The sequence below is a fragment of the Pseudozyma flocculosa genome (genome assembly GCF_000417875.1).
Source record: "Pseudozyma flocculosa PF-1 unplaced genomic scaffold scaffold00016, whole genome shotgun sequence".
Lineage (NCBI taxonomy): Eukaryota > Fungi > Basidiomycota > Ustilaginomycetes > Ustilaginales > Ustilaginaceae > Pseudozyma > Pseudozyma flocculosa.
In genome coordinates this window covers 330,069-352,854 of record NW_006920884.1, presented here as the reverse complement: position 1 = coordinate 352,854, position 22,786 = coordinate 330,069, and the positions used below count along the sequence as shown (strand labels likewise).

The 22,786-nt window shown below is 65.0% G+C and overlaps 8 protein-coding genes across 8 annotated transcripts in view; 5 read left to right on the top strand and 3 right to left on the bottom strand.

Annotated features, from left to right (window-relative positions):
• The window catches only part of PFL1_04799 (uncharacterized protein), a gene marked incomplete at both ends in the record, with an annotated part of 3,082 nt that extends 1,071 nt beyond the window's left edge, over positions 1-2,011 (bottom strand). Inside the window, 5 exons of the mRNA XM_007882327.1 lie at positions 155-654; positions 768-894; positions 1,041-1,424; positions 1,542-1,774; positions 1,990-2,011. Coding sequence (XP_007880518.1) covers positions 155-654; positions 768-894; positions 1,041-1,424; positions 1,542-1,774; positions 1,990-2,011 — 1,266 coding nt within the window. The remainder of the gene's footprint in view (positions 1-154; positions 655-767; positions 895-1,040; positions 1,425-1,541; positions 1,775-1,989) is intronic.
• Positions 2,012-2,754: 743 nt separating this feature from the next.
• PFL1_04798 (uncharacterized protein) lies at positions 2,755-3,625 on the top strand (the record flags this gene model as incomplete). Its single annotated transcript, XM_007882326.1, has 2 exons — positions 2,755-2,917; positions 3,039-3,625. 2 exons carry the CDS (start codon positions 2,755-2,757, stop codon positions 3,623-3,625), a joined length of 750 nt encoding a protein of 249 aa, XP_007880517.1.
• Positions 3,626-4,030: 405 nt separating this feature from the next.
• PFL1_04797 (uncharacterized protein) lies at positions 4,031-4,600 on the bottom strand (the record flags this gene model as incomplete). The annotated part of the gene is made up of 3 exons (XM_007882325.1): positions 4,031-4,093; positions 4,261-4,480; positions 4,572-4,600. 3 exons carry the CDS (start codon positions 4,598-4,600, stop codon positions 4,031-4,033), a joined length of 312 nt encoding a protein of 103 aa, XP_007880516.1.
• A 628-nt stretch (positions 4,601-5,228) lies between these two features.
• On the top strand, positions 5,229-6,787 carry PFL1_04796 (uncharacterized protein; the record flags this gene model as incomplete). Its single annotated transcript, XM_007882324.1, has 4 exons — positions 5,229-5,485; positions 5,568-5,769; positions 5,864-6,151; positions 6,254-6,787. The coding sequence occupies 4 exons, from the start codon at positions 5,229-5,231 to the stop codon at positions 6,785-6,787; spliced, it is 1,281 nt and encodes a 426-aa protein (XP_007880515.1).
• A 743-nt stretch (positions 6,788-7,530) lies between these two features.
• PFL1_04795 (uncharacterized protein) lies at positions 7,531-12,186 on the top strand (the record flags this gene model as incomplete). The annotated part of the gene is made up of 1 exon (XM_007882323.1): positions 7,531-12,186. The coding sequence occupies one exon, from the start codon at positions 7,531-7,533 to the stop codon at positions 12,184-12,186; it is 4,656 nt and encodes a 1,551-aa protein (XP_007880514.1).
• An 886-nt stretch (positions 12,187-13,072) lies between these two features.
• Positions 13,073-14,215, bottom strand: PFL1_04794 (uncharacterized protein; the record flags this gene model as incomplete). Its single annotated transcript, XM_007882322.1, has 1 exon — positions 13,073-14,215. The coding sequence occupies one exon, from the start codon at positions 14,213-14,215 to the stop codon at positions 13,073-13,075; it is 1,143 nt and encodes a 380-aa protein (XP_007880513.1).
• A 4,080-nt stretch (positions 14,216-18,295) lies between these two features.
• On the top strand, positions 18,296-20,558 carry PFL1_04793 (uncharacterized protein; the record flags this gene model as incomplete). The annotated part of the gene is made up of 2 exons (XM_007882321.1): positions 18,296-19,989; positions 20,102-20,558. 2 exons carry the CDS (start codon positions 18,296-18,298, stop codon positions 20,556-20,558), a joined length of 2,151 nt encoding a protein of 716 aa, XP_007880512.1.
• Positions 20,559-21,753: 1,195 nt separating this feature from the next.
• On the top strand, positions 21,754-22,391 carry PFL1_04792 (uncharacterized protein; the record flags this gene model as incomplete). The annotated part of the gene is made up of 2 exons (XM_007882320.1): positions 21,754-21,861; positions 21,963-22,391. The coding sequence occupies 2 exons, from the start codon at positions 21,754-21,756 to the stop codon at positions 22,389-22,391; spliced, it is 537 nt and encodes a 178-aa protein (XP_007880511.1).
• Between the last annotated feature and the right edge of the window lie 395 nt (positions 22,392-22,786).

Genomic DNA, 22,786 nt, shown 5'->3' with positions numbered 1-22,786 from the left:
CTTCGGCGCCGTTGCCGTTTCCGTTGGTGGTCGACGCCGCTGCGGTCGCCGGGGTCTCTGCCTTGGCGAGGCCTGGCGGTGCGGGGGACGCAGCGCGTGCTCCTAGATCCTTGCCGCTCTCAGCCAGCTGCGACGCCGCCTTGGCGTGGTCCACCGCCGGTGTCGAATGAACCGATGTCGGATGCGAGGCGGCAGATGCCTGCTGCGACACGCTGTGCGCGTTCGAGAGTGCCGGGGATGCGGCCGTCGTCGCTTCCGAAGGCTGATCCGCGGTGCCCGCCGCAGATGATGGCGGCGGAGAGGCCGCCGTTGGATCTGTGCTGGACCCTGGCGCGCCCGGCTGCGCGGTGCTGTTGGACGTGGCGGTAGGTGCGACGGCTGCCGCGGCGGCGGCCGCGTATCGGATCGGCGGAAGCGGTGCGGCGCTCGGTGCCTTTGGTGGTGAGGTGACCGAAGCCTGTGACGTCGGAGCTTTCGCTTGCGCAAAGTTGGCGGCTGGCACCGCCTTCTCCTTTGGCAATGCTGGTGGCTCGCTCGGCTGCTTTTTCGAGACCTTCTTTGCCAACGGTGCCGGCGACTCGTCCTTCTTCATCTCGACCTCGCTGTCTCGCCTCGCCTTTGATGGCGTGGCGTTTGGTTTCGGCGAGGCGTCGACTGGATCATCCGGAACAGGACGGCATGCAGCGCGGCAGGAATACACATCGGCTTCAGCAACGCGAGCAGCGATGTCACGGGCGCGTCGTGGCTCGCTCTTCGACGCGACTCACCGTCAGCGAGAGATGCGCCGTCGTGGCTGCTTTGGAGGTCGTCGTTATCCTTCAGACCGAACGCCTCTTCCTCGTCGTCGAGGTTGAACTCGTCATAGATGCCTTCGTCCTCCTCAAAGTCCTCTTCCTGCAGCAAGCACCGAGCGCGCGGGGCAGGGCAGAGGCACCGGACAGACCAACGAAGGCGTCAAGACGGTCAGCGCTCGATCGGCTTCGGTGCCGCTCCGACCGCGTCGGTGGACCGCCGACGCAGGCCAGGCTCGATCGACTCACAGCATTGCTCTCGACAAAGTAGGCGATGTCGTCCTTGATCCCCTCGACGCGATCCGTTTCGAGGTTGCCGTTCTCGAGCATCCGAAGGAGGATCTCGAGCCTGGAGATGTGCCAATTTCGCCGGTCGTTCTGGTTCTCCATGGCCGAGACTCGCTCGTCTTTAGCGCTGCCCTTCTTCTTCTTGCTGGAGCCGAGCGTGACCTCGATCTCGGCCTCGGTCGTCTCGACTTGTCTTGAGAGCTCGTCGACCATGCCCGAGAGCCAGTCGGACATCTCCATCTTGGCCTTCTCGCGCGGGTCTAGCCGGGCGGCTGCTATAAGGCCCTCTTTCGAGAAGGCCTTGGTCTTCATCTCCTTTTCGCACGCCTTGAACCGCTCCATTTGCTGCAGTAAGAGCAACATTGACAGACGCAGGGAAGAGCGACGAGAGGGTCAGTGGGGGCCGCCCAGGGCTTGGAACGAGGCGGTCCGCCCGGACCAGATGCTGCTAAGGCGACTCACCGTCTCAATGAGCTTGCGATTGTCGAGCAGCGGCTTCTTGTCCTTGATATCGTTGCTCTGCAGCCAGGTCTTGATCTGATCCCGGAGCCTTTGCAGCTTCTTGATCTGAGTCTTGAGGTCGGACTCGAGCTTCTCCTTCTGCGTGTGATTCGACGACTGCTGAAGCTTCTCATAGAGGCCCTCGAAGATCTCGACACCTTCCGCGACCTTCTTCAAGGTCCGGTCGATCTCGGCTGCGGAGGAGGGCAGGGCCAAGCAAGGAGAGATCAGGGCAGGGCAGGGCAGGGCAATGGTACAAGCTCGGAGCGTCAGCAATCGACATCGCCGGCCAGACAAAGCAAGTCGCCATGGCCGTTGGAGCCGTGCGTCGGATCATCCACCGGCATCAAGCAAGTCGCCGCAAGGTCTTCCATGCCGGATGGTCGATGTGGCCCGTGCCGAACCTCACTTTGCAACTTTCTTGCCGCCATCGTGACTGGTGCAAGCGGCTGGTGTTCGCAGAGGAAAGGATTGCGACTTTCAGCGGAGAGATACGAGCCGCTGAAGCCAGGTGTTGGGGAGGATAGGGTGACGCCAGCCAACGGAGGTGGAGGCTGCGTCGAGGCGGTGGAGGTTGGCGGCGGAAGTGATGGCGTTATCGGTGCTCCGGATGGGCGCTCGATCCAGCCTGAGCGGAGCGTTTCGATGTGCTAGGTTTGGAATCGGATGATGGTGGTGATGGCGATGGCGATGGTGACGGTGATGGCGGTGGCGGTGGCGATGGTGATGGTCGGGTTAAGGTGATGTGAATGGCGGTGGGGGAAGGCTGCTGGCTGGCTGCGCCTGGACCCAGCTAGCCAGCGGCCAGGGACCAATGCGATCACCCCGCTCACATTTTCTCGGGCGGGAGAGGCGCCGCGCGAAGAAAAAACGGGGCCGCCGCCGCTGCCGCTCTTGGCTTGCCGTTACCCACCGCCCCTGGTCGCTCTCGCCGCCATCACCAACACTCACCCCCATCGCACCCTTTGTCGACCCAGCCATATCTCGACCAACCGAACCCGTTCAGCCACGTTCCATCGCTATATCGCTAGAACATCACCAGCCAGCTGTAGCTCAATCCTAGGTCGAGCTTTTCCCCGTCCGCCTCGGTACAGACCGACTTCGACCGGCCACTAGTGCTGCTCCGCGCCATCACTTGTCGTCCGACCCGCGACCCCACCGCGGCAGCATCACCATGGCTTCGTCGCAGCGACAGCTTGCGTCGCTCTTCCGCTCGCTCAATCTGAGCAGCTCCTCTGCGGCTGTTGCGGCGCGGACCTCCTGCGAAGCCGGCCCGTCGACCTCCAGGCGGCTGCTCTCGACCACATCAAAGCAGGACAATGCCAAGCACACGCCAGGTTAGCATGCCGCCCGTCCCACGCCGGGGTCCTAGGCGCCGACCGCATCCTCTCGACGCATGCTGACACTCCGCTGGCTCTTGCCTCTGACCTGTTCCTCATCGCCGTTGTCCCCCCGCAGCCAAACCTTACCCCTTCTCCGACAACGCCATCGTGCCCGGGCAACCCCAGTTCCAGTCGACCAAGGTGGGCAAGAAGCCGCCACCAGCTCCCAAGACCATCTTCAACGGCGTCATGCCGCGCGTCCATGCCGACCTCCGGGCGCGCTACGACCCGGACAACCGCCTGACCAAGCTGTTTGACCGCGACTCGCCGGACCGCATCCCTCCCGGCTCGGTCCTCGTCGTAGAGACGTGGACCTCGCCGCTCAAGACGGGCTTCTCGTCCTTCTCGGGCGTCCTCCTCGCCATCCGACGTCGCGGCGTGTCGACGTCGTTTGTGCTGCGCAACCTGGTGGTCAAGCTCGGCGTCGAGATGCGATTCAACCTCTACTCGCCGTTGCTCAAGGACGTCCGCGTGGTGCAGAAGGCCGTGGCGGGCAAGAACGACAAGTCGGGCAAGCTGCGCAGGACACGCCGGGCCAAGCTCTACTACCTCCGCGACGACGACAGGAGGCTCGCCGGCATCGGCAACGTCATCAAGCAACAGAGGCTGCTCGAGGAGAAGAGGGAGAAGGAGCTCTCCAAGAGGAGAGTGGGTCGTCGGTAGGCGCCTGGCTTCCTGGCACCGGCCGTCTCTTGTCCCGGAGCCGGGGTCAGCCTTGTTTGCATGGTCATCAGGAATCCCCCGTCACAGCGCATTCTGCGTTGCTTGCCATCGTCGCCTGCTCTTCTTCGTGTGTGCGTCTCCGTCGCCGACAGGGTCAGTCCGTCCGTCGGCATCGACTCAGGACCAGCCGTAGAGAGTTGGACTGTCGCGTTGCTGCAGTGGGTCGTGCGATAATGGTACATGGCTCTGACGAAGCGCTGCGATGCTGGAGAGCGTCAGGCCGACGGGCAGAGAAGCCGAGAGCGAGCGAGCAGTCCGAGGTCGGGTCTCGCCACCGCCAAAGAGTAGAATGGGCGGAGCATCAGGGCCCCTGGCCCTTCCTGGAATTCGGAGCTGCAGATGCATCTACCATGTGGCCTTCTCAACACCGGGAAGCTCTCCGGCGAGCGCCTTGAGACGGAACTGGTACTGTGGGATTGCAAAGACAGCGAACGAGGGGCAGATGATGGTCAGTGAGCGGGCATGGACGGGCTGGCTTGTCTTTGGAGTCGTCGGTCCGCATGCGCAAGGTGGCAGCAAGTCGATCGCCGCCGCTACTGCTTCAAATGTCGCATCAGCACGTCTAGGCAACTCACCCTGCAGAGGCCAAAGTCGCCAATGATACCACGACCCCGACCGGTCTCGGTGCAGCGGTTGGACACCGACGTGGGGCGGGTCTTTTGCGGGAACTGGTTGAGCTGAAGCTGGGCCTGGTGGCGGACCCTCTGCGGGAGCGTCGTGTTCCTAGCGACGTACTTGAACGCCCTGCGGATGAGCTCGTTGGACTCGACCGCCTGGCGGGTGGCCATGTCCCGGCTGCGACAGAGAACGAGGCGTGGTGCAGCAGTGGTGTCCAGTCAGTCACCGAGGGCCATGCAGACGCCAAGTCCGTACATCATAGACCTACAGGACTCTTGCGTTGGGTCGGACCGGCATGTCTGAAGTGTGCGGCGACGTGCGGTTGTCGGGTGGCGGATCGTCGAGGGGATGGTGGAGAGCGGCGAAGAAGCGGATCCCGCCTAGGCACCCGGCAGGAGTTCCTTCGTCCACGCAAGCACGATTTTCGGATCCGCGCCGACCCTTCCGACCTGGGCTCAATCGACCGCATCCGCCCCTCCTCCTCCTTTTCCCCCTCCCCCCTCTTCTCCCCTTGATGCGGTGATGTTCCAGTGCTGAGCAGGCATTCCTACAAGGATGACTGCTGAGACGGCCCTTACAACAGGCCGAATGAGTCGGCCAGAAGGTCCGTAGCTGCTCTGCAAAGTGCCGAGAAGCTGTTTCCAGGCTGGAATCCGCCTCCGTGCTCCGGAAAAAATGTGCCTGACCCGGCCCTCCACCCGCTGCCCGTGCGCGCCTCTGCTTTTTTTGAGAAGCTTGATGGGCCCTCATTTTGCTCTTCACCACCAACCGCGCCCTCCTCCAGCTTCCTTCGAACGACCCGCCCCCGCTCGGTGCCTGACACGGCGACGCTAGAGACAGCCTCGCTCTATCGCTGTTCAAGGACGCAATCGTCCCGGCCCTTCTCTCGGTCGCGCACGCTGCGCGGCCGCCTGCGTACGCCGTCATGTTCCGCATGTCTTCGCAACCCAGCAAGAAGAGGCGATACACGTCGAGGCCGGCAGAACGCAATGGCGGACCCAGCGTCAATGGCGGTGGCAACAGCAACGGCGATGGAGCGTCCAAAGCCGATTTTTCGGACGATGGCTTCGACTACAATGACCCGCGAGAGACCTATGGCAACCAGTCTCTGCCCGTCGCCGAGCTTCCCGTCGACTTTGACGGAATACCACTCGACGGCGAACAGTACCTGGCCACGGTGAGGTGAGCAAAAGGCGAGCCGTCGCGCTGGAGAAGATCTTGACCGAGCGCTGAGCCCTGCGTATGTTCCTTTTGAATCCGGCAGGATGGAAGCAGCGTCGCACCCCTCCATCTTCTACGCGCCAAACAACCCCTATGCGGCGCAGGACGATGACGTGGTGGTAGCCCCTGCTCTTGCAGAGGACGCCACCGCACGCGACAGGACAGCGAATCTGCTGCGGTCCCTTTCGATGCCGTCCGAGGACTGGCGGCTCGCTTTCCTGGACAAGTTCCGCAACATGCGAGAGGTATGTATCTCGCTTCTCTGGGCGCGGCCTGGGGGTTTCCCGCTCGTCCTTCCCTCGGGCTGACACGACATTCCTTCTGCGCCTCACGCCACAGTCTCTGAGCAACGCGCCGATGGAAAAGGTCGCATACGTTCAGGATCGCCTGCCGAGGCCTGGAAACGCCGACGGCTGGTACGCCTGGATCCACGGCACGCCGCCCGCTGCCGACGGTGAGGCGGCAAAGGAGGGAGCGAAAGCCTCGTCGTCGGCCGCGATCAAGCCGCCGAGCGACCGCGAAGATGACGATATGGACCTGGGCGATTCGGACGCTGCCGAGGAGGCGGACACTCCCGGTTCCAGCATCAAGGAGCCGTCGGGAGGAGCGCTTCGAAGGCTCAACACGGTGAGTGAGACTGGCTGCATCGCGGCAGGATCCATTTGTCGGGGCAACCCTTGCTGACCGCGCCGGAGGCCCCCCCCCTATGCGATGATTGACGAGGCTCAGGACCACGTCCTTGGCATCCTCGACGCTTTCCCTTCGTGGCTCTCGCCGGGTCTGCACCTGACGACGCCCTACGACGAGGCGCGCGGGCAGCAGCCGGCGGTCGACGGCGTCGTGCGGCAGGACACGCCCGTCATCCACCCGCTGCACGCCCGCTGGCTCTTTGCGCTGCTCGCCTGGCTCGACTCGCGACTGGTGAGCGAGCAGATCAGCGTGCTGCGCACCCTCGCTCGGGCCTGCATCACGGCCATCTCGATCAGCAGGATCAGGAACAAGGCGCTGAAGAGCCGAAAGAAGAGACTTGCCGCATCATCCAACGGCGGCTCGGCGGCGACACCGACGACAGCAGCACCTGCGGAGGCCAGCGCGGGGGACTCGTCATCAGGCTCTCCCCGCACTGCATCGCCAGAGGCAGCGGACAGGGTGCACCCAGGGGAGATCGGAGCCTGGATGGTCGTGACGGCCATTGCTGGCATCTGGGGTCAGACGGACCTGTGGGACGACGCCATCGCCGACCTCAAGAAGACCGCTGGCTGAGGCGCAAAGAGGGCTCCTCGCCGGCCCGTGTGATGACGGCCAGCTGTGCCTCCGACGGCGGGCAACGGCCCGTTCATTCTCTATACCCCGCGCATGCGCCTGCACTGTACCATCATAGCAACCCTGGAGACTCGTCGAGACGACTACAGAGATTCGAGCGTAGATGAGTTCGTCGATCTCGAGCGAGGAATCCATCAAAGAGCGGGAGGTGAGGGAGCCCCCCTCACGCCGGGTCAGCCCAGCCGGCCGAAAAGAGAGGGGGCCCGGCAGGTTGGCCCGCGGTGCGGTCCCTTTTGCCGTTTGCCGGCTCGACGGCTGAAAGGCAGGCGAAAGCGATGCCCCGCTCGCACTCTTTCGGATCCAGCGCTTCTCGCCCTCCTCCTCCTCTTCCTCCTCCTCCTCATCCTCCTGCCCTCGCCGCCCCACCATCATCAAGCAACCCTCACTTGCGCGTGCGCCGCCCTGCTCGTCCAGTCGTCTGGATCATCTGCACTCGCCAACTGCGTCGGGCGCATCAGCTGCTCGGCTGCGCAGCATCGCAGCATCGCAGCACCGTGGTCAGCAAACCTAGCCAGCGTCTTCGCACTCTTCCCATCCGGTCCCGCCAGCGCTGCAACCTGCCCTCGGTACATCGTCCCACCGACGGCCCCAACAAAGGCCTCTCTCTGTTGTCGTCGACTGGCCAGCAAGGAGCCTCCTGAATAGGCGCGCCACGCTGCCGGCAAAGTCGCCACTGGGCGGCGATGCGACTCCATCGCTCATCGACGACCGGCGCTTCCGTCGTCTCCTCTGCCCTACGGCTGGCCGGGCCCTTGCCCTCTTCGTCTTCGACCTCATGGCAGCCTCGACCACGTAGCGTGCTTCCGGGCACACACCTGCGGACTGCGTCGCCGCGGCAGCGGCACGCCTCGACGGCGCAGCAGCAGTCGAGCACCTCTCTCGAGGATGCCCCGACCAAGCAGAAGTCTGAAGCACAGCAGAGCGACGCCGGCGCAGCGCCGTACTCTGTGCGGGTGACCGACACTCGCTCCAATCCTCCGCCACCAGATCAGCCTCGCTCAGATGCGGCCGTGGGCGAAGCCGGGACACCGCAGGCCTCTTCTTCGAGCGAGGCAGAGGCGCCATCCCAACCGCAGCAGCAGCAGCAGCAGCAGCAGCAGCAGCAGCAGACCTTGGCTGGCTCGTCGCACGAGGATCTGCTCAAGCAGCGCTTCTACCATGCACAGTCACAGAACAAGAAGGCCTCGACAGTGGTCGCGGCGGGCGCGATCAACGCCCTCAGCGGCGGGCGCAGCGACACCACCATCCTGCCCCCAGAGGCAGAGACTGCCACTTCGCCCGAGACTGCGTGGACAGCAGCGGGGAGGCGCTCGCAACCCAATAGCTCGTCGCAGTCCTCGCCTGGGCCCGCGTCCGAGCAGCGCGCGAGCTCGACCGACGCCACGACCGAGGCAGACGGATCAGGGGCTGGTGGCAGCGACACCTCGACGGGGGCCACGACGGTCAATGTCCAGTATGATCCGAGGCTTGAGCTCCACGCTCCTGCCCAGGCGCTCCGCAGCCTCGAGGTGCCCTTCGACACCCACGCCTTTGTCAAGCGACTAGAGGAGGGCGGCTGGACGGCCGATGCCTTCCGAAAGGGATCTGCACCACGGTCCGAGCCGTCCCGCGAGAGCCACGGCGAGGCCAGTGCGATGTCGGTGGATGAGATCGACGGTCGAGTAGCGGAAGAGATGGCCCTCCAGATCTCGCGCCGGCACGATCCGGCGCAGGCCATTATGGAGCATGCCCGCTTCCTCATCACGCGGCGGGGCAGTCAGACGGCGCAGGCCTGCCTTAACAAGGGTGACGTCGAGAACCAGGCGTACCTCTTCAGCGCCGCCCTGTCGGAGCTGCAGACCGAGGTCCAGGTGCGCGCTCGCAACGATGCGGCCGCGCTGCGCAGCATCACGACGCTGCTGCAGCGCGAGGTCGACGCGCTCGAGCAAAAGATGAAGGAGGACGTCGAGCGCCTCAAGCACGACATCCAGGTCGACATGAACAACCGCAAGGCCGAGTCCAAGGACGAGCAGAACATCGTCGAGCAGGAGATCCAGGACCTCCACAACCGCTTCACCATCAGCCTCTCGGACCTCAAGACCGAGATCGAGCAGAACGTCAAGTGGGACGCCACGCGCCGCAGCCTCTTCCTCGTGTTTGGCATCGCCGCCATCGTGGCAGCCAACCTCGCCATCGCCGACTACATGACCCGCGACGACGACGCCGCCGCCGCCAACAAGGCGGCCAACAAGGAGGCCGCACACCTCGCCGGAGAGCCGCCGGCGTCGGCCAGCGTCGGAGCCCCCGCCTCGCTGGGCTGGGCGGCCGAGGGCCGCGTCCTCTCTGCGTGGCCCGTCCTGGCCCTGGGCGCCTCGGTGCGCTTCCGAGCCGCTCCCTCGATGGCCCGGGCGGCCGCCGCTTCGGTCTGGTCAGCCGCACCCCGCGGCATGGCGGGGGTCGGACTGCATCGAAGCCTGGCTAGCCTGTCGGCGGGCCGCCGCCGGCAACGCGAGGCCAAGAGCCGCTCGCCTGTCCCTCGCCCATCCTGGCAGTCGGCCATCTCCACGGTGGGGTTGCGCAGCCTGCGGACCGCGGCGCCGCTCTCGCAGGCGGCGGTCCGCTCGTCGAAGGCGTCTTCGGAGCCGCTGACCATCCCGGAAACCGATATCGCCATCGAGCTCCACCCGACCAGCGTGGCCATCCGCTCCGAGAGCCTAGGCCTGCCGCCGTTCCACTTTGACCACGTATGGCTTCGCGACGCCTGTCAATCCAAGGGCAGCGTGCACGCCAGCAACAAGCAGAAGCTCTTCCACACCAGCGACGTGCCGCTCGACGTGCCGCTGCTCGACGCCCAACACCCGCCCATCCTCACCACGCGCGAGATCCCTGGCGGCGGCGGCAGCAGCGAGCACGTGCTCCGCGTCACATTCGCCAAGGAGCACGCCGTCTTCAACGCCTTCACCGCCCTCTTCCAGCAGCCCGCGGCGGCCGACGAGTCGCACGTCTCCGACTTCCCCGTCTCCTTCCTGCTGCATCACGCCCTGCCGGACCTCTACGCCCAGACGCACATGGACGTGATGGCGGTGCCGCAGACGTGGGCGGGCAAGGACCTGACCGAGTTCTCGTCGCAGCCGTGGAGCGCCGAGGCCAAGGCGGACCCGGTCGAGGCGAGCATCGCCCTCGCGCTCGGGGCCATGGCACGGCCGGCACGGATCCCCTACCACGCCATCCGGCCGCCGGGCAACGCCGCCGAGGGCATTGACGTGGCGGCGATCGAAGAGGCGCGCGACGAGGCGCTGTACGCGCTCACTGAGGCGACGATCCGCGACGGCTTCGCGTTCGTTACGGGCGTCCCGACGGTCAAGACGGGCACCGAGGCCGGGCCCGAGGCGGCGACGCTGCGCGAGCTGGCGTCGCTCATGGGCGAGATCCGCCACACGTTCTACGGCGAGCTGTGGGACGTCCAGTCGAAGCCGTCGTCGGACAACATCGCCTACACCAACCTCGACCTCGGGCTCCACATGGACCTGCTCTACTTCCAGAACCCGCCGCGCTTCCAGTTCCTCCACATGCTGCGCAACCGCGTCACGGGCGGCGCCAGCATCTTTGTCGACAGCTTCAAGGTGGCCGAGCGCATGTGGCACGAGGACCGCGCGCTGTGGGAGATCCTGACGCGCGTGCCCGTCGGCTTCCACTACGTCCACGGCGGGCGCCACTACCGCTTCACGCACCCCACCTTTGAGCTGGCCCACGACACCGAGGGTCACGCCGGCCCGCCGCTGCACGGCTCGACGATGCCCCGGCTGAGCGCGGTCAACTACTCGCCGCCGTTCCAGTCGCCGCTGCCGCTCCACCCGACGCCGCATCTCGCCACCGCCGAGGACCGCGAGCGCTTCTACGCGGCGCTCAAGCGCTTCGCCGATCTGACGCTCGACCCCGAGTTCCGCTACCAGAAGCAGCTGCAGGAGGGCGAGTGCGTCGTCTTTGACAACCGCCGCGTCCTCCACTCGCGCACCGGCTTCGAGTGGAACGCCGACCAGGTGGGCGAGGTGACTCGCTGGCTCAAGGGATGCTACGTCGACGGCGACGCCATCTGGAGCAAGTACCGCGCCCTGCGCACCCGGCTCGGCGCGGGTGCGGGGGCGCGCGGAGTGCCCACGTCGGGCCGCACTGCCACCAACCCGACGGGCGCGTCGCGGCGCATGTTTTCGACGTCGGCGAGGCGGCGCGGCGACGCTTCGCCGCCGGCGCTGCCCATGGACGTGTCGAGGTTTGCGCCGGCCTCGGACGACCCGACGGTGGTCGACGCGCGGTCTCGCACCGCGATCCAGCAGTCGTTGTCGTCGTCGTCGTCGTCGCCCCTGTCGATGACAAGTTACCGGCCCGTGCCGCCGCTGTCGGCGGCGACGCTGCCCAAGATCTACAAGCAGCTGTCCAAGTCGCGTCTGACGTTTCTCGTCGTGCTGACGGGCATGGCGGGCTACGCGCTGTGTCCGCCCGCGCTGACGGTGGCGTCCGGCTCGCCCGTCGTGACGCTGCTGGCGCTGACGGCGGGCATGGCCATGTGCTCGGCGGCGGCCAACAGCCTCAACCAGCTGGTCGAGGCGCCCTACGACGCCCAGATGGCGCGCACCCGGGCGCGACCCATGCCGAGCCGCGCCGTGACGCCGCTGCACGCGTTTTCGTTTGCGTCGGCCTCGGCGGTCGGCGGCATCGGCCTGCTGGGCGTCATGGTTAACCCGCTGACGGCGGCCCTGGGCGCGCTCAACATCGGCCTCTACTCGTTCACCTACACGCCCATGAAGCGGATGAGCATCGCCAACACGTGGGTGGGCGCCGTCGTCGGAGCGCTGCCGCCGCTTATGGGCTGGGCGGCGTGCACGGGCACGCTTCACCACGCGTCCGACCTGGGCGGCTGGGCGCTGGCGGCGCTGCTGTTTGCGTGGCAATTTCCGCATTTTAACTCGCTCGCCCATACGCTGCGCGCCGAGTACGCCCGAGGTGGGTACCGCATGATGGCCGTGACGGATCCGGCGCTCAACCGGCGCGTGTCGCTGCGGTACGCGCTGGCCATGATCCCCGTCTGCTCGGTGCTGCTGCCCTACAGCGGCATCGTGCACCCGCTGGCGTACGCCGTGCTCAGCCTGCCGCCCAACGTCGCCATGGCCCACGCCGCCTGGCGCTTCTGGAGCGAGGGCACGCAGAAGGCCGCAAAGTGGTGCTTCTGGGTCAGCCTCATCCACCTGCCCGCCGTCATGCTCCTCGCCATGGGCTGCAAGCCCGAGCTCTGGGACGGCATCCGGCAGCGCGTCGCGCGCTTCACCGGCGGTAGCCAGGGCGAGCAGAGCGTCGATGCGTAGCGGGGGGGTGTCTAGAGGTGTCGACAGTCGATGTGCGTGAAGGAGCTGTAGCACTCAATTCTCGTCGAAAGAGCAGCGGGACGGAGCAATCATAGAAGCCATACAGGTTCGAAGGGTCGCGAGCGGTGCGGCAGGGCGACGAGAGAGTGGGCAGAGAAGTCAGCCGGGTCCCAGGTAAGGCTGGCTTGTTCCTGGACCGCGCCTCGTCGATGTCCCCGCCTGTCGAGAGCGTTCGTGTGGGGGTAAGGGCCACCGTCAATACATAGACTGGCATCAGGAACCGCACCAGAAAGCATGGCAAGCCGTCACGCTCGAGCCCGCTCCCCGCACGCAACGCACAGGCCGTTGACAGCACTTGTACGCCCACAAAAGCAATCTCACGACGTCACTTGGTGTGCCTTATTCTGACAGGCCAATTACGACGACGCCCACCGCAGAAGAAGGACCAGCACGCGGCCGGATGCACGCAGGAAGAAGCGACGCGGTGGTGGGGCAGAGGAGAAAAGGCGGGGCGACTGGCCCGGGCGCACAGCGCTCCTGGGCCTTTGGTGCGTCGGCCTCCGTTGCTTTCGTTGCAGATTGAAAGAGGGGGGAGAGAGAAGACAAAATGGAAACCCGATCCACCAGGGATGTAGAGGAAGAGAGACAGAGATCCGAGAAAAGGAGAGAGGCGGGCTATTCCCGCTTGACTACCGAGACGCGAACCAGGGAGGGTAAAAGCCGACGACGGCGTCTATGGGGATTGGGCATGGCAATCAGGCCCCGATCTTGGTCGGGATCCACCAGGGACCTCGATGACCTCCAACCGGGAACCCAACCGACTCCACCCGCCCCGGGAAAAGACGCGTCCAACGCGCTACGAAAATCATCGTCTACCGCGCCGCGCTTAAAGCGCACCCGTCAGCATGCGGAAGAGCGACGTCGGGTTGTTGCCGTTCGACAGCCTGTTGACCTCCGACACTCCCTGAAGATCCTGAAGCACCGCGAAGGGGCTGAATCCTTTAACGTAACTCTGGGAGTTCATCCAGGAGGTGATGGTCTGGCCGAACTGCCAGGCCTCGTCCTTGGAGCACTGAGCACCCCCGCTGAAGTTCTGGCAGGCGAACTCGGTGATCCAGAGGTCCTTGCCGAAAGTCTCGTGCCAGTCCTGGATGTACTTCTTGAAGTCGTTGACGTCGGTGGCGTAGTAGTGGAGAGCGATGGCGTCGATCTTGTTGAAGACGTCGGGGCAGGTCTTCTGGAAGTCCTGGTACCAAGTCTTTCCGTCGGGCGCGTTGGTGGTCGAGGGTCCGATGATGTACCAGCCGTTGTCCTTGAGGGGCATGAGGTTCTCGCGCATGAGCTTGCATCCCTCGGCGGCGCTCATGATCGACTGGCCCTTCTGGTTGACCTCGTTCATGCCCATGGCGCACTTGTGCTTGTTGAATTTGCCGTTCTGGTTCTGGACGACGTTCTTCTTGAAGGTGGCCTCGTTCTTGTAGCCCCAGAGCATGGGGCAGTACATGAGCTCGTCGATGGGGAAGCCGTCCCAGCCGGGCGTGTCGCTCCAGCTGTAGGCCCACGAGACGTCGCCGCCCATGAAGTTGTCGATGGGGATGCCGTTGGCGTTGGCCCAGCACAGGCCGGCCTTGCCGCCCTTCTTGTTGGGCGAGCTGCTCGACGAGGACGAGGACGAAGAAGACGACGACGACGAGGACGACTCGGACGAGGAGGAAGACTTGGCCGAGTGCTCCTCGCTCGAAGACGAGGACGAGGACGACGACTTGGCAAAGTCCTTGGCGGCGTTCTTGGCGGCGTTGTTGGTGGCGGAGGCGGCGGCGCCGTTGTCGGAGCTGCTCTTCTTGTTCTTGTGCGTCTTCTTGCCGCCGGCGCCAGCGCTGGCGGAGCAGGAAGACTTCTTGTGGTTGTGGTGGTGAGAATTGTGTCGGCGCAGGGCGGGGGCGTGAACATCGTTGTGGCCCGAGGCGGCAACAAACGAGGCGCTGGCCAGCATGGCCGCGACGAGGACGGTGGAGCCGAGGAACTTCATGGTGCTGCAATTCCGGAAAGAGTGAGGTCGAGTGAGAGACGGTGGTGGGGTGGGGGGGGGGGGGGGGGGCGGGTTAGTATCGAGGGGAAGGCGTCGAGCTTGTCGATAAGGAGAGGGAGGGGTTCGAACGACGTGAGGAGGGGAGTGGTTGCGGGGAGACGTTCTGGAGGCGAGGTGGTGGAAGAGAAGAGGCGGATGATGAAGGGGGGAAATCAAAGGGAGACGTCAAGCCTGTTTGATTGCGAGGGGAATGCGGGAGTGATATGGGTTGGTGGCCGGAAGGTGAGGGAGGGATGAGGGGGGAGAACGAGGAGGAAAGGTGCCGGCGGGAGCGCAAACAACGTCGATGGAAATAGCGCTGGCCAAGGCCAGGGACAGGTCAGGCTCGCATGCCTCTTGCCTTGGGTCTCCCGTGCTGCCATCGTCGCCGCCGCCGCCGCCGACGACGACGAAGCATGATGGGCTACGCGGCCACGACGATCAGCCGTCCATTCTGCCTGAAGGCAGCCCAGGCAGCGCGGCAGGCCAGCGAAGGCAAGCCGTCCTGGCGGTGAATGGCGCTGAGCAAGCAGGCCAACGGCAGGCACCACCCGCCGGCGGCAGCGCCCGCAGCGTCTAGGGTAGTGCCCCAAAAACACACGCACGCCGCACACGCATGCACCTGCTGGGAACGAGGGCGTTGGCTTTTGCGGATCTGCGCGGCCTCGAGACGAGGCTCAGGCGGCCGGGCCCAGCGGGCAGACCAGAAGTTAAGGCAAGGGGCAAGCCGCAAGGCGGCGGGGCGGACCAGCGGGGCTGGAGGCGGCATCGGCGGCACCAAGCAGGGAGAAGCGAGCAGGCGCGAGATGCCGCGCCGAAGCAGGAGGCCGGAGGTCCCGCCGCAACGAGCCCGCCCAAGCAGGAGGCTAGGGCCAGCAAGCAAGCAAAGCAAAAGCCACCAAACGCGACGAATCGACATGCTCCGGCAGGCAGGCGGCAGGTCAGGCTGCGGGAGCCGGCACCATCTGCAGCGCAGGAAAAAACGCAAGCCGGCCGGTTACGCCGAGGAACGCAGCAGCAGCGAGCCATCAGGGCGGCGGCACCGCTCGCCCGTCGATCCGATTTGTATTGGCTGGCTGCCGTCGACTTGAAAAGCGATTGGCCCGGGTATTCGAATCTCGAGCTTAGGCGAAACCCGCAAATACAACCAAAATAGATGCCAGGCTAGCCGAGGCGGCACGCCGTCGGGCCTGGGCCGACCCCGGTCAAAGGCGCCGCCCCGAGATCCCAGGCCGGATCTCGACCCTCGCTCGAGGGAGCACCCGTTACGCACGGTAGCTTTGGGACTTCTCCTGGGCGATAGGGATGGTGCTCGCCTGCCGGTGCAGCAGGACGATCGCGAGCATCGTCTGACTACACTGTGGCTAGACGGCTGTCAGGATACTCCACGGCCGATGTTGCCCAGCCTGCACTTCGCACATGTGCCTGGATCGGTGGCAGGCGCATGGTTCCTACGCTCCCTAACGACCAGACGGGCCTCCTCATGGCACAAGCTGCCGGCTTCCGCGCGCTCAAATTGCTGGCGGTCTTCGGGCTTACGCTCATCGAGGCGCCATACGTACGTACGGATCCTTCTATCGTGCCAGTCTTTGTCAGTACGCAATACAGATGTCAGCTTCATTCCTGCTCTAGGCTCGTCAGACCCGCCTTGTCCGTTTCTGAAGCACACCGGTTGCCGCTGGCGAGGACGGGCGCTGAGCGCAGCTACCGGTAGATTTTCAGCGAATGGAGCGACACGCCAAGGCTTCCAGCACAGACGTCCAGGAGCACACGAGCGGAGTCTGACAGCGGTCTGGCAAGGGCAGAGGCGGATCGGTGCGCGTGTTCTGATCTGAGACCAGCAAAGCACGCCCACAGCAGCGTCTCTCTGCCGAGTACAGTCACGTTTTACCCCCAAGCTCCCGTTATATACGCCGCTCCCAGTGCACTTGAGTTCCGATTGACGATATCAACGAGCCCCGGCCTCTGCTATCGTATGGGATCGGTGAGAGACAAGGCGTTACGGTAAGGATCCTCGCTGTATCGCCATCGCCTCTCTTCGGAGGTCGCAGCACTCCGTGTACGTGGACACCTTTGGGATGTCCAGAGTAAAGGCCGGGCTGCGTTTCGTACCGGCGTCAGCGTCGGCGGAAATCGTCAGCCGGAAGGATCGGGTGTTCGACGGTCCTTGGAGGACGCTCGATGCAATCGGGCGAGCCTATACAGGGGGGCGGAGGCGCAGTGGCCACAATCTGCCGTGGCTGTGGCCAGACGAGGTGAGGGCTTGCAGCGACATCGAGCCGGAGGCCCGATGAAAGGCAAGCGGCGCCATGTTGGACCGCCACTCGTTAGGTTAGAGGTACTCCTCTCTGGACGTCAAGCACCTGGACGACACTCTAATCAACGCCGGCAGCCACTCGTCTCTCTGTTGACAAGGATCGATCGAGGCTGCCTTTTTCATCGCGACTCCTTTTCGATGTCCCTTCCCCTTTGTCTGTATCGCCACATTGGCGTGGGCAAGTCAGCCCCTTTGACGTCGACTTCACGACTGCATACATGTGACCAATACTCGAGCTCGGCGCCGGCGCGAGGCGCACAAAGGGATGCGACTTGATGAAGGGTAGGACCGCAATCGCCACCATCTGCCTCGTGCCGTTCCGTTAAACTCGTGCCGCTGCTGCTGTAGCGAAAGACAGCTTCGCGGCCCTCGAGACGTATCGCTCGGATCGTCTCCCTTTGCCGTGGCGTCGGTGGCGAGAGAATTGCGTCCTGCGCACGGCTGCAGCTGGACTTCTACCACTCGTGCACCCCGCCATCTGATCGTGCCACCGGCGTCCTTCCAACAGCAGGCACCGCGACATAGTTAGTGTCGGGATCGGCACTGTACTGGCCGGGCTCTCTCGCTGACCCTCCTTGCGCACTGCTCCTGCACGTCAAGGGGAGCGATGCATGGCAGGGAAAGAGAGGCGAATATGGTCGGCTGGGCGCCGGCAACGACGGAGGCACACAAGCAAGCAGCGTGGGCAGGTCGCGAAGAGATACGATGCTGAGATGCTGGCGGTCTGCTCGCCGCGTGGAATTTTCCTGGCTTTTCTTCTGGTTTTTCATTTCAACTCCGGCGTGGGCCTGCTTGGCCCTTCCAGCAGAGGGTCAGCGCGGCGGGGGGCGAGGGTGAGGGCGTTGAACATCCATCGCCCGGCCCCTGACTACGTACGAGCAGGCGAGCCTCGACGCCGTCGCCCCGCCAGACCGCTTCGGTCGGCAGACGATGCGTTCCTCGCCCCACGGCGTTCGGACGACGATATCGCGAGCGCCACCTTGGCTTGCTCCTTGAGCAACCGACCCACAAAGGGGCGGCAGCGTGCGACTTGCCAAGAGGCCGGCTGGCTGTGGTTCTCGACCCGGAACGCTGGAAACAGAGGCCCGGGCCACGCATACCAGAGGCCTGCCTCAGGCAACCCTCGCGCACGCGCGCGCGCGACCCCCGTCTGTCTGGCCTAGGCGTGGCCTGCCTGCCTGCCTGCTTGGCCAAACCAGGACCTCGCGCGGCCCATTGCCGACCTCCGAGCCTTTTTTGAGTCGGTCGGCATCGGCCCACCACCACCACCACCGCCGCCGCACGCATCATCACCCGCTTCGGATCGTCCGACCGCGACAGCTGCGATCACGACTCACGACCTACCCGCCCTGGACTACGCCCACACCGCTCGTGCATCTGCGCTCGATATTGCTCTGCTCCGCCTCGCCCAGGATCGCCGACCCTCTTCCTGTGCTGCTTGCTGCGATTTCTGCCAACAGTCTTACTGTCCACTCCGCCACCCGCCAGCATCGTCGCGCTCTCGGGAGATCCGTGTTCCAGACTGAGACTTCCCCACGCTACGGCCGTCTTCCGCTCCGACGACAAGCACCACGGCTGCCCAATCCGACCACCGCATCGCCTCCGGAGGCAGGCCGAAACATCAACCGGCACTTGGCGGCCGCACCTGACAGCGTACCGCACCGCACCACACCAAAGCCGAATCCGCTCGGGGGACACGGGCGAAGCGCTCACTGGCAGTCACCATGAAGGGCCTGAAAGAGTTCCGACGCTCCCTCAACAAGGACCGCAGCTCCGGCGGCAAGCCGGCTGGATCCGCGCAGTCACCCAGCACCTTTACCGGCGTCAAGAGCGCCGTCACCATCCAGCCACCCAAGCTCGTCATCCGCGCCATCAAAGACTACCGCTCCACCGCGCCCCACGAGCTCTCCTTCCACAAGGGCGACTTCTTCCACGTCACCTCCGAATCGAGCACCAACCCGGACTGGTTCGAGGCCTGCAACCCCATCTCCAACGCCCGCGGCCTGGTCCCCGCCTCGCACTTTGACGTCCTGTCCAAGAGCAGCAGGGCCGCCGCCACCAGCGCAGCAGGCCCGGGCGCCGTCTCTCCGACCCTGGGCAGCGGCGGTCCCACATCGCCCAACTTCGCGTCCCAGCAGGCGGCCGGACCCACCGCGTCGAGCATGTACGGCCGAGCAGCTGGCGCGGCCGTTGCGGGAAAGGGAGGCGCGGCGGGCGGCGGAGGACTCTATGCGGTGGTCAAGTACAACTTCGTCGCCGAGCGCGCCGACGAGCTCGAGGCAAAGGCCGGCGAGCCCATCATCGTCATCGCCCAGTCCAACTACGAGTGGTTCGTCGCAAAGCCCATCGGCCGCCTCGGCGGACCCGGCCTGATCCCCGTCACTTTTGTCGAGATCAAGGACCTGGTGACCGGACGGCCCGTCGAGGACGTCCAGGAGCTGATCGAGAGCGGCGTCGTGCCCAAGGTCGAGGAGTGGAAGAAGATGACGGCCGAGTACAAGAAGAACACCATCCCCCTGGGCCGTTTCGACTTCCCACAGCCGCAGCAGCCACCTCACCATCAGGCCGGCATCTCGCCCTACGGCAATCCGTCGGCGGGTAGCAGCACCAGCTTCGGCACCCACTCCTTCAGCCAGCTCCATCAGCAGCAGGACCTCCCCACACCTCCGCCCAAGGACGGCCTTTACGACTCTTCTGGCGGTCCCCTGGGAGGGCAATATGCGCACAACCACGATGGTCACTCTTCGTCGCCAGCTGCTGCGGCCGCCGGGATGGACCCGATGTCGGAGCTGCCGCCTGGCATGTCGCCGGGAGAGCCGCTACCGACGGGCATCATCACCTCTGCGGCCGTCGACTCTTTCCACTTTGAGCAGGGCGACTACTGGTTCCGCATCCAGGCCACCCACGTCGCCGGCCCCTCGGACTCTGCGCCTCTCCACGCTCCACGCGCGCCAGAGGGCGAGGAGCGCGACCTGATCCTCTACCGTCTCTACGAGGACTTCTACGAGTTCCAGATTGCGCTCCTCGACCACTTCCCCTCCGAGGCTGGCCGCGAGACGGACGACAACGGCCACTCCAGCGAGCGCATCTTGCCGCTGATGCCTGGCCCGCTCGATGAGGTCGACGACCTGGTGACGTCGCAGAGGAGGGTGGACCTGGACCAGTACATTGTGGAGCTGTGCGCCCTGCCCGAGTACATCATGCGCAGCGAGCTGGTGCGCCTCTTCTTTGAGCCGAGACCCGGTGACCATTGCACCACACACCCGGCGCGCGGGGGTAGCCAGGCTGCGGCGGGCGAGGCGAGGGGCTCCGCAAGCGCCTACAGCGGAGGCGGTCACCAGGCGCACCCGTCAATCTCATCATCGTCGCAACACCACTCGCAGCCGACAAAAGAGGCGCTCCACAGCAACGGCATCCAGTGAGTCCGGGACGATCCTGTCCAGGGTCACCGACGGCGCTGCTTCCAGGTAGGCACCTTGCTGACCAAGCCTTTCGTCTCGTATTTCGCCCCCCTTGTGCCTGAACCGCAGCAAATACAGCGAGGATCAACCCGTCGGGCGGTCGAGCGGCACGTCTGGAGTCGACACGCTGCTCGATTCGACACGCAACCTCTCGCTGGGCTCAGACGCCCACGTTCGCACCACGACGTCGTCGTCTCCTCGCACCTCGTCGTCGCACGCACGGGCGCCTTCCCATCCTTCTCTGCCAGCGGCGGCGCCGGCAGCGAGCGGAGCGGCGACGCCGGCGTATCACCGCATCAAAGTGTCGCCGTTGCACGACAAGGAGATGGTGTTTGCGTTGCGTATGCCGCCGCAGCCGCCGTTTGACTCGCTTCTCGAAAAGGTCCGCGAGCGCATCGGCGACGGCGTCCAGGCGCTCTACACGCGCGACGACGGCGCAGGCCGCATCCGCAACGACGAGGAGCTGGCGAGGTGGCTCAGAGACGTTACCGAAAAGGGCGGCAAGGTCATGCTCTACGCGGAGTAGCCACTGCGACTATCATCACGGTCGCAGCATTGACCCAATGCCCGCCGTGTTGCCGCGGCTCGCGCCCGCGCCACCTTTCCCTTTCCCTCTGCTCTGTCCATGCCGTTCCCTGCCTCCTTCATCGACCAGTTCCGGTGCAACCTCTCGATTTAAACAAGACACGGGCCCCTGTACGACTAGATAGCGCCAGTCTCCGAGGGCGATGGTCCCTCCGTGATAATCCTGCATACCCTTGCGCTTCCATTGCTCCCATGTATGGCGACTCGGCCTGCGTCTGTGCCGTGCTGTGCAATGCTGTGCCGTACCGATCTGCCTTGCGACGAGACCTACCCCTCCAGCACCACCACCACATCGCCCCTGTTCCACTCTTTTCTCGGTCGAGCTCCGGTCGAAGCGCCGAGACGATTCCTCATGAAGAGCGGTCTCGGGGCTGAGTGCTTGGCTCGACCACAATGAAGACCAAGCAAGCCACCTCCCAGACAAATCGCTGTCAAGGGCAACGGGCCCGCCCACCGGCGCCACCTGCACACCTGTGCCGGTTGGACACGATCGTTGTTCGACATCGGTGGCGACCGCCCGAAAGTGCCCGGTCTCATCGCCAGTGCATCCGCGGCACGGCAGAGCCACCCACGCACACAGCGCCGATCCTGCGGTAGCTTCCCGACGGGTAACGAGGCCGTCTCGCTGCTTTGGCCGCGAAGCTGGTGCGGCCGAGGCGACGAGCGGACGGCGCAAGGACGCGGCCGAGGTGCCGAGCCAGAAGGCAAGGGGGCAACGGATCGTTCCGCGGATGCATCCGTGTCCGAGCGGCTTCTGGCGACATCGAGGACAACCCAAGATGAATGAGGGTGCACGCCGAGCCAAGCCGGATCGATCTTGGCCTGGATCAAGACGCACGGAGCGCGCCGACTCGATTCCTTGGATCATCCCTTCTTGCCACCTTCCTCGTCGAGCGAGCCGCGGCCGACGATTGCTTTTCGACCTCTGCCTGCTCTGTCACGCCGGTGGCCTGCCCGACAGGAGACGATAGATGCTGGCCTCGGAAGGTGTATAAAAGAGCGAGGGCCGCGGCGACGTCTGCTCACCGTAGACCATCCAAGCCGCCCTCGCTCTCTGAAACTCTCCTTCCAGCCCCCCCGATCAAGCCCTCGCAGCACCTCCTCGCTCCCCGCTCAGGGTTACACTCAAGCCCAAGATGAAGCTCGTCTCCTCGTACCTGATTGCGCTCGTGTCGCTCTGCATCTTCGTCGGCGGAGCCGTCGCTCTCCCCGTCGCCAGCGACGTCGATGTCGAGGTGCCGCACGTAAGTCGATCGAGAGAGGCCTTGCTCGCCGGGCTTCACGACAATCTGACTCGATCCACCGTCTCGGACTCGCTCTGCTATCCCGCTCGTACGTTGCGCAGCCCCACCGCGCCGTCGTTCTGGAACGACGCTTCCCCCCGGTCGAGGACCTCGCTCGGGGTGCCGAGTACTTCCCCCTCGGAATGAGCAGCAGGGCCAAGCTGATCGCGCTGTACAACTGGGACAAGACGGGCGTCGAGGTGCCCCTCGAGGCGAGGTGGCACGCCTACCAGGCCGGACTGGCCTCGAGCGACAATGCGCTGCTCAAGCAGGTCCTGGAAGCCAGGATCCAGGAGATCGAAGGCTTCTTCCCTTCCACCTCGAACCAGGACCGCCTGGCCGGACGACGCGGCTACAAGCCGCCTCGCATCGTTGCTGGCCTGGAGCGCGACCAGGGTAGCGCTGCTAGCCGGCCCTCGGACGATCAGCTGCGTCGTTGGCTCCACACCGTCAACGCTGCCGGTTCCTCGTCTGGAAGGACGGCCAAGTGAGGAGGCCCGGTGGAAGCAGAAGAAACGTGTGGCGAACCTAGCCCTCCTGTCTCGCCCCGCGGAGACGGCTTCTTCGCCTCGACTCGACGCCTTTTCATCAATCCGCTCCTTCCAATCCGAATGTGCTGAGCCCCCCGACGAGCTGGCACTGTGATGCTTCTCTTTCGTACGTCGCCACAGCTTTCCGCTCGAAGCGGAATGGATGTGCGCCATTGTGAACTCTCCTCTTTGCTCGACCTTCCAAAGGCACCTGTCCAGCGCCTGCGCCTGTATCTCTCCGCACGCCACGACTGACTGCGATTTCAGGGACGGTATGAAACCCCCACCGCGTCGGAATGACGTCGCTCCGGTTAGCAGCGCGGGACTGCCAGCGGCAACGACGACCGGCTTCGGTT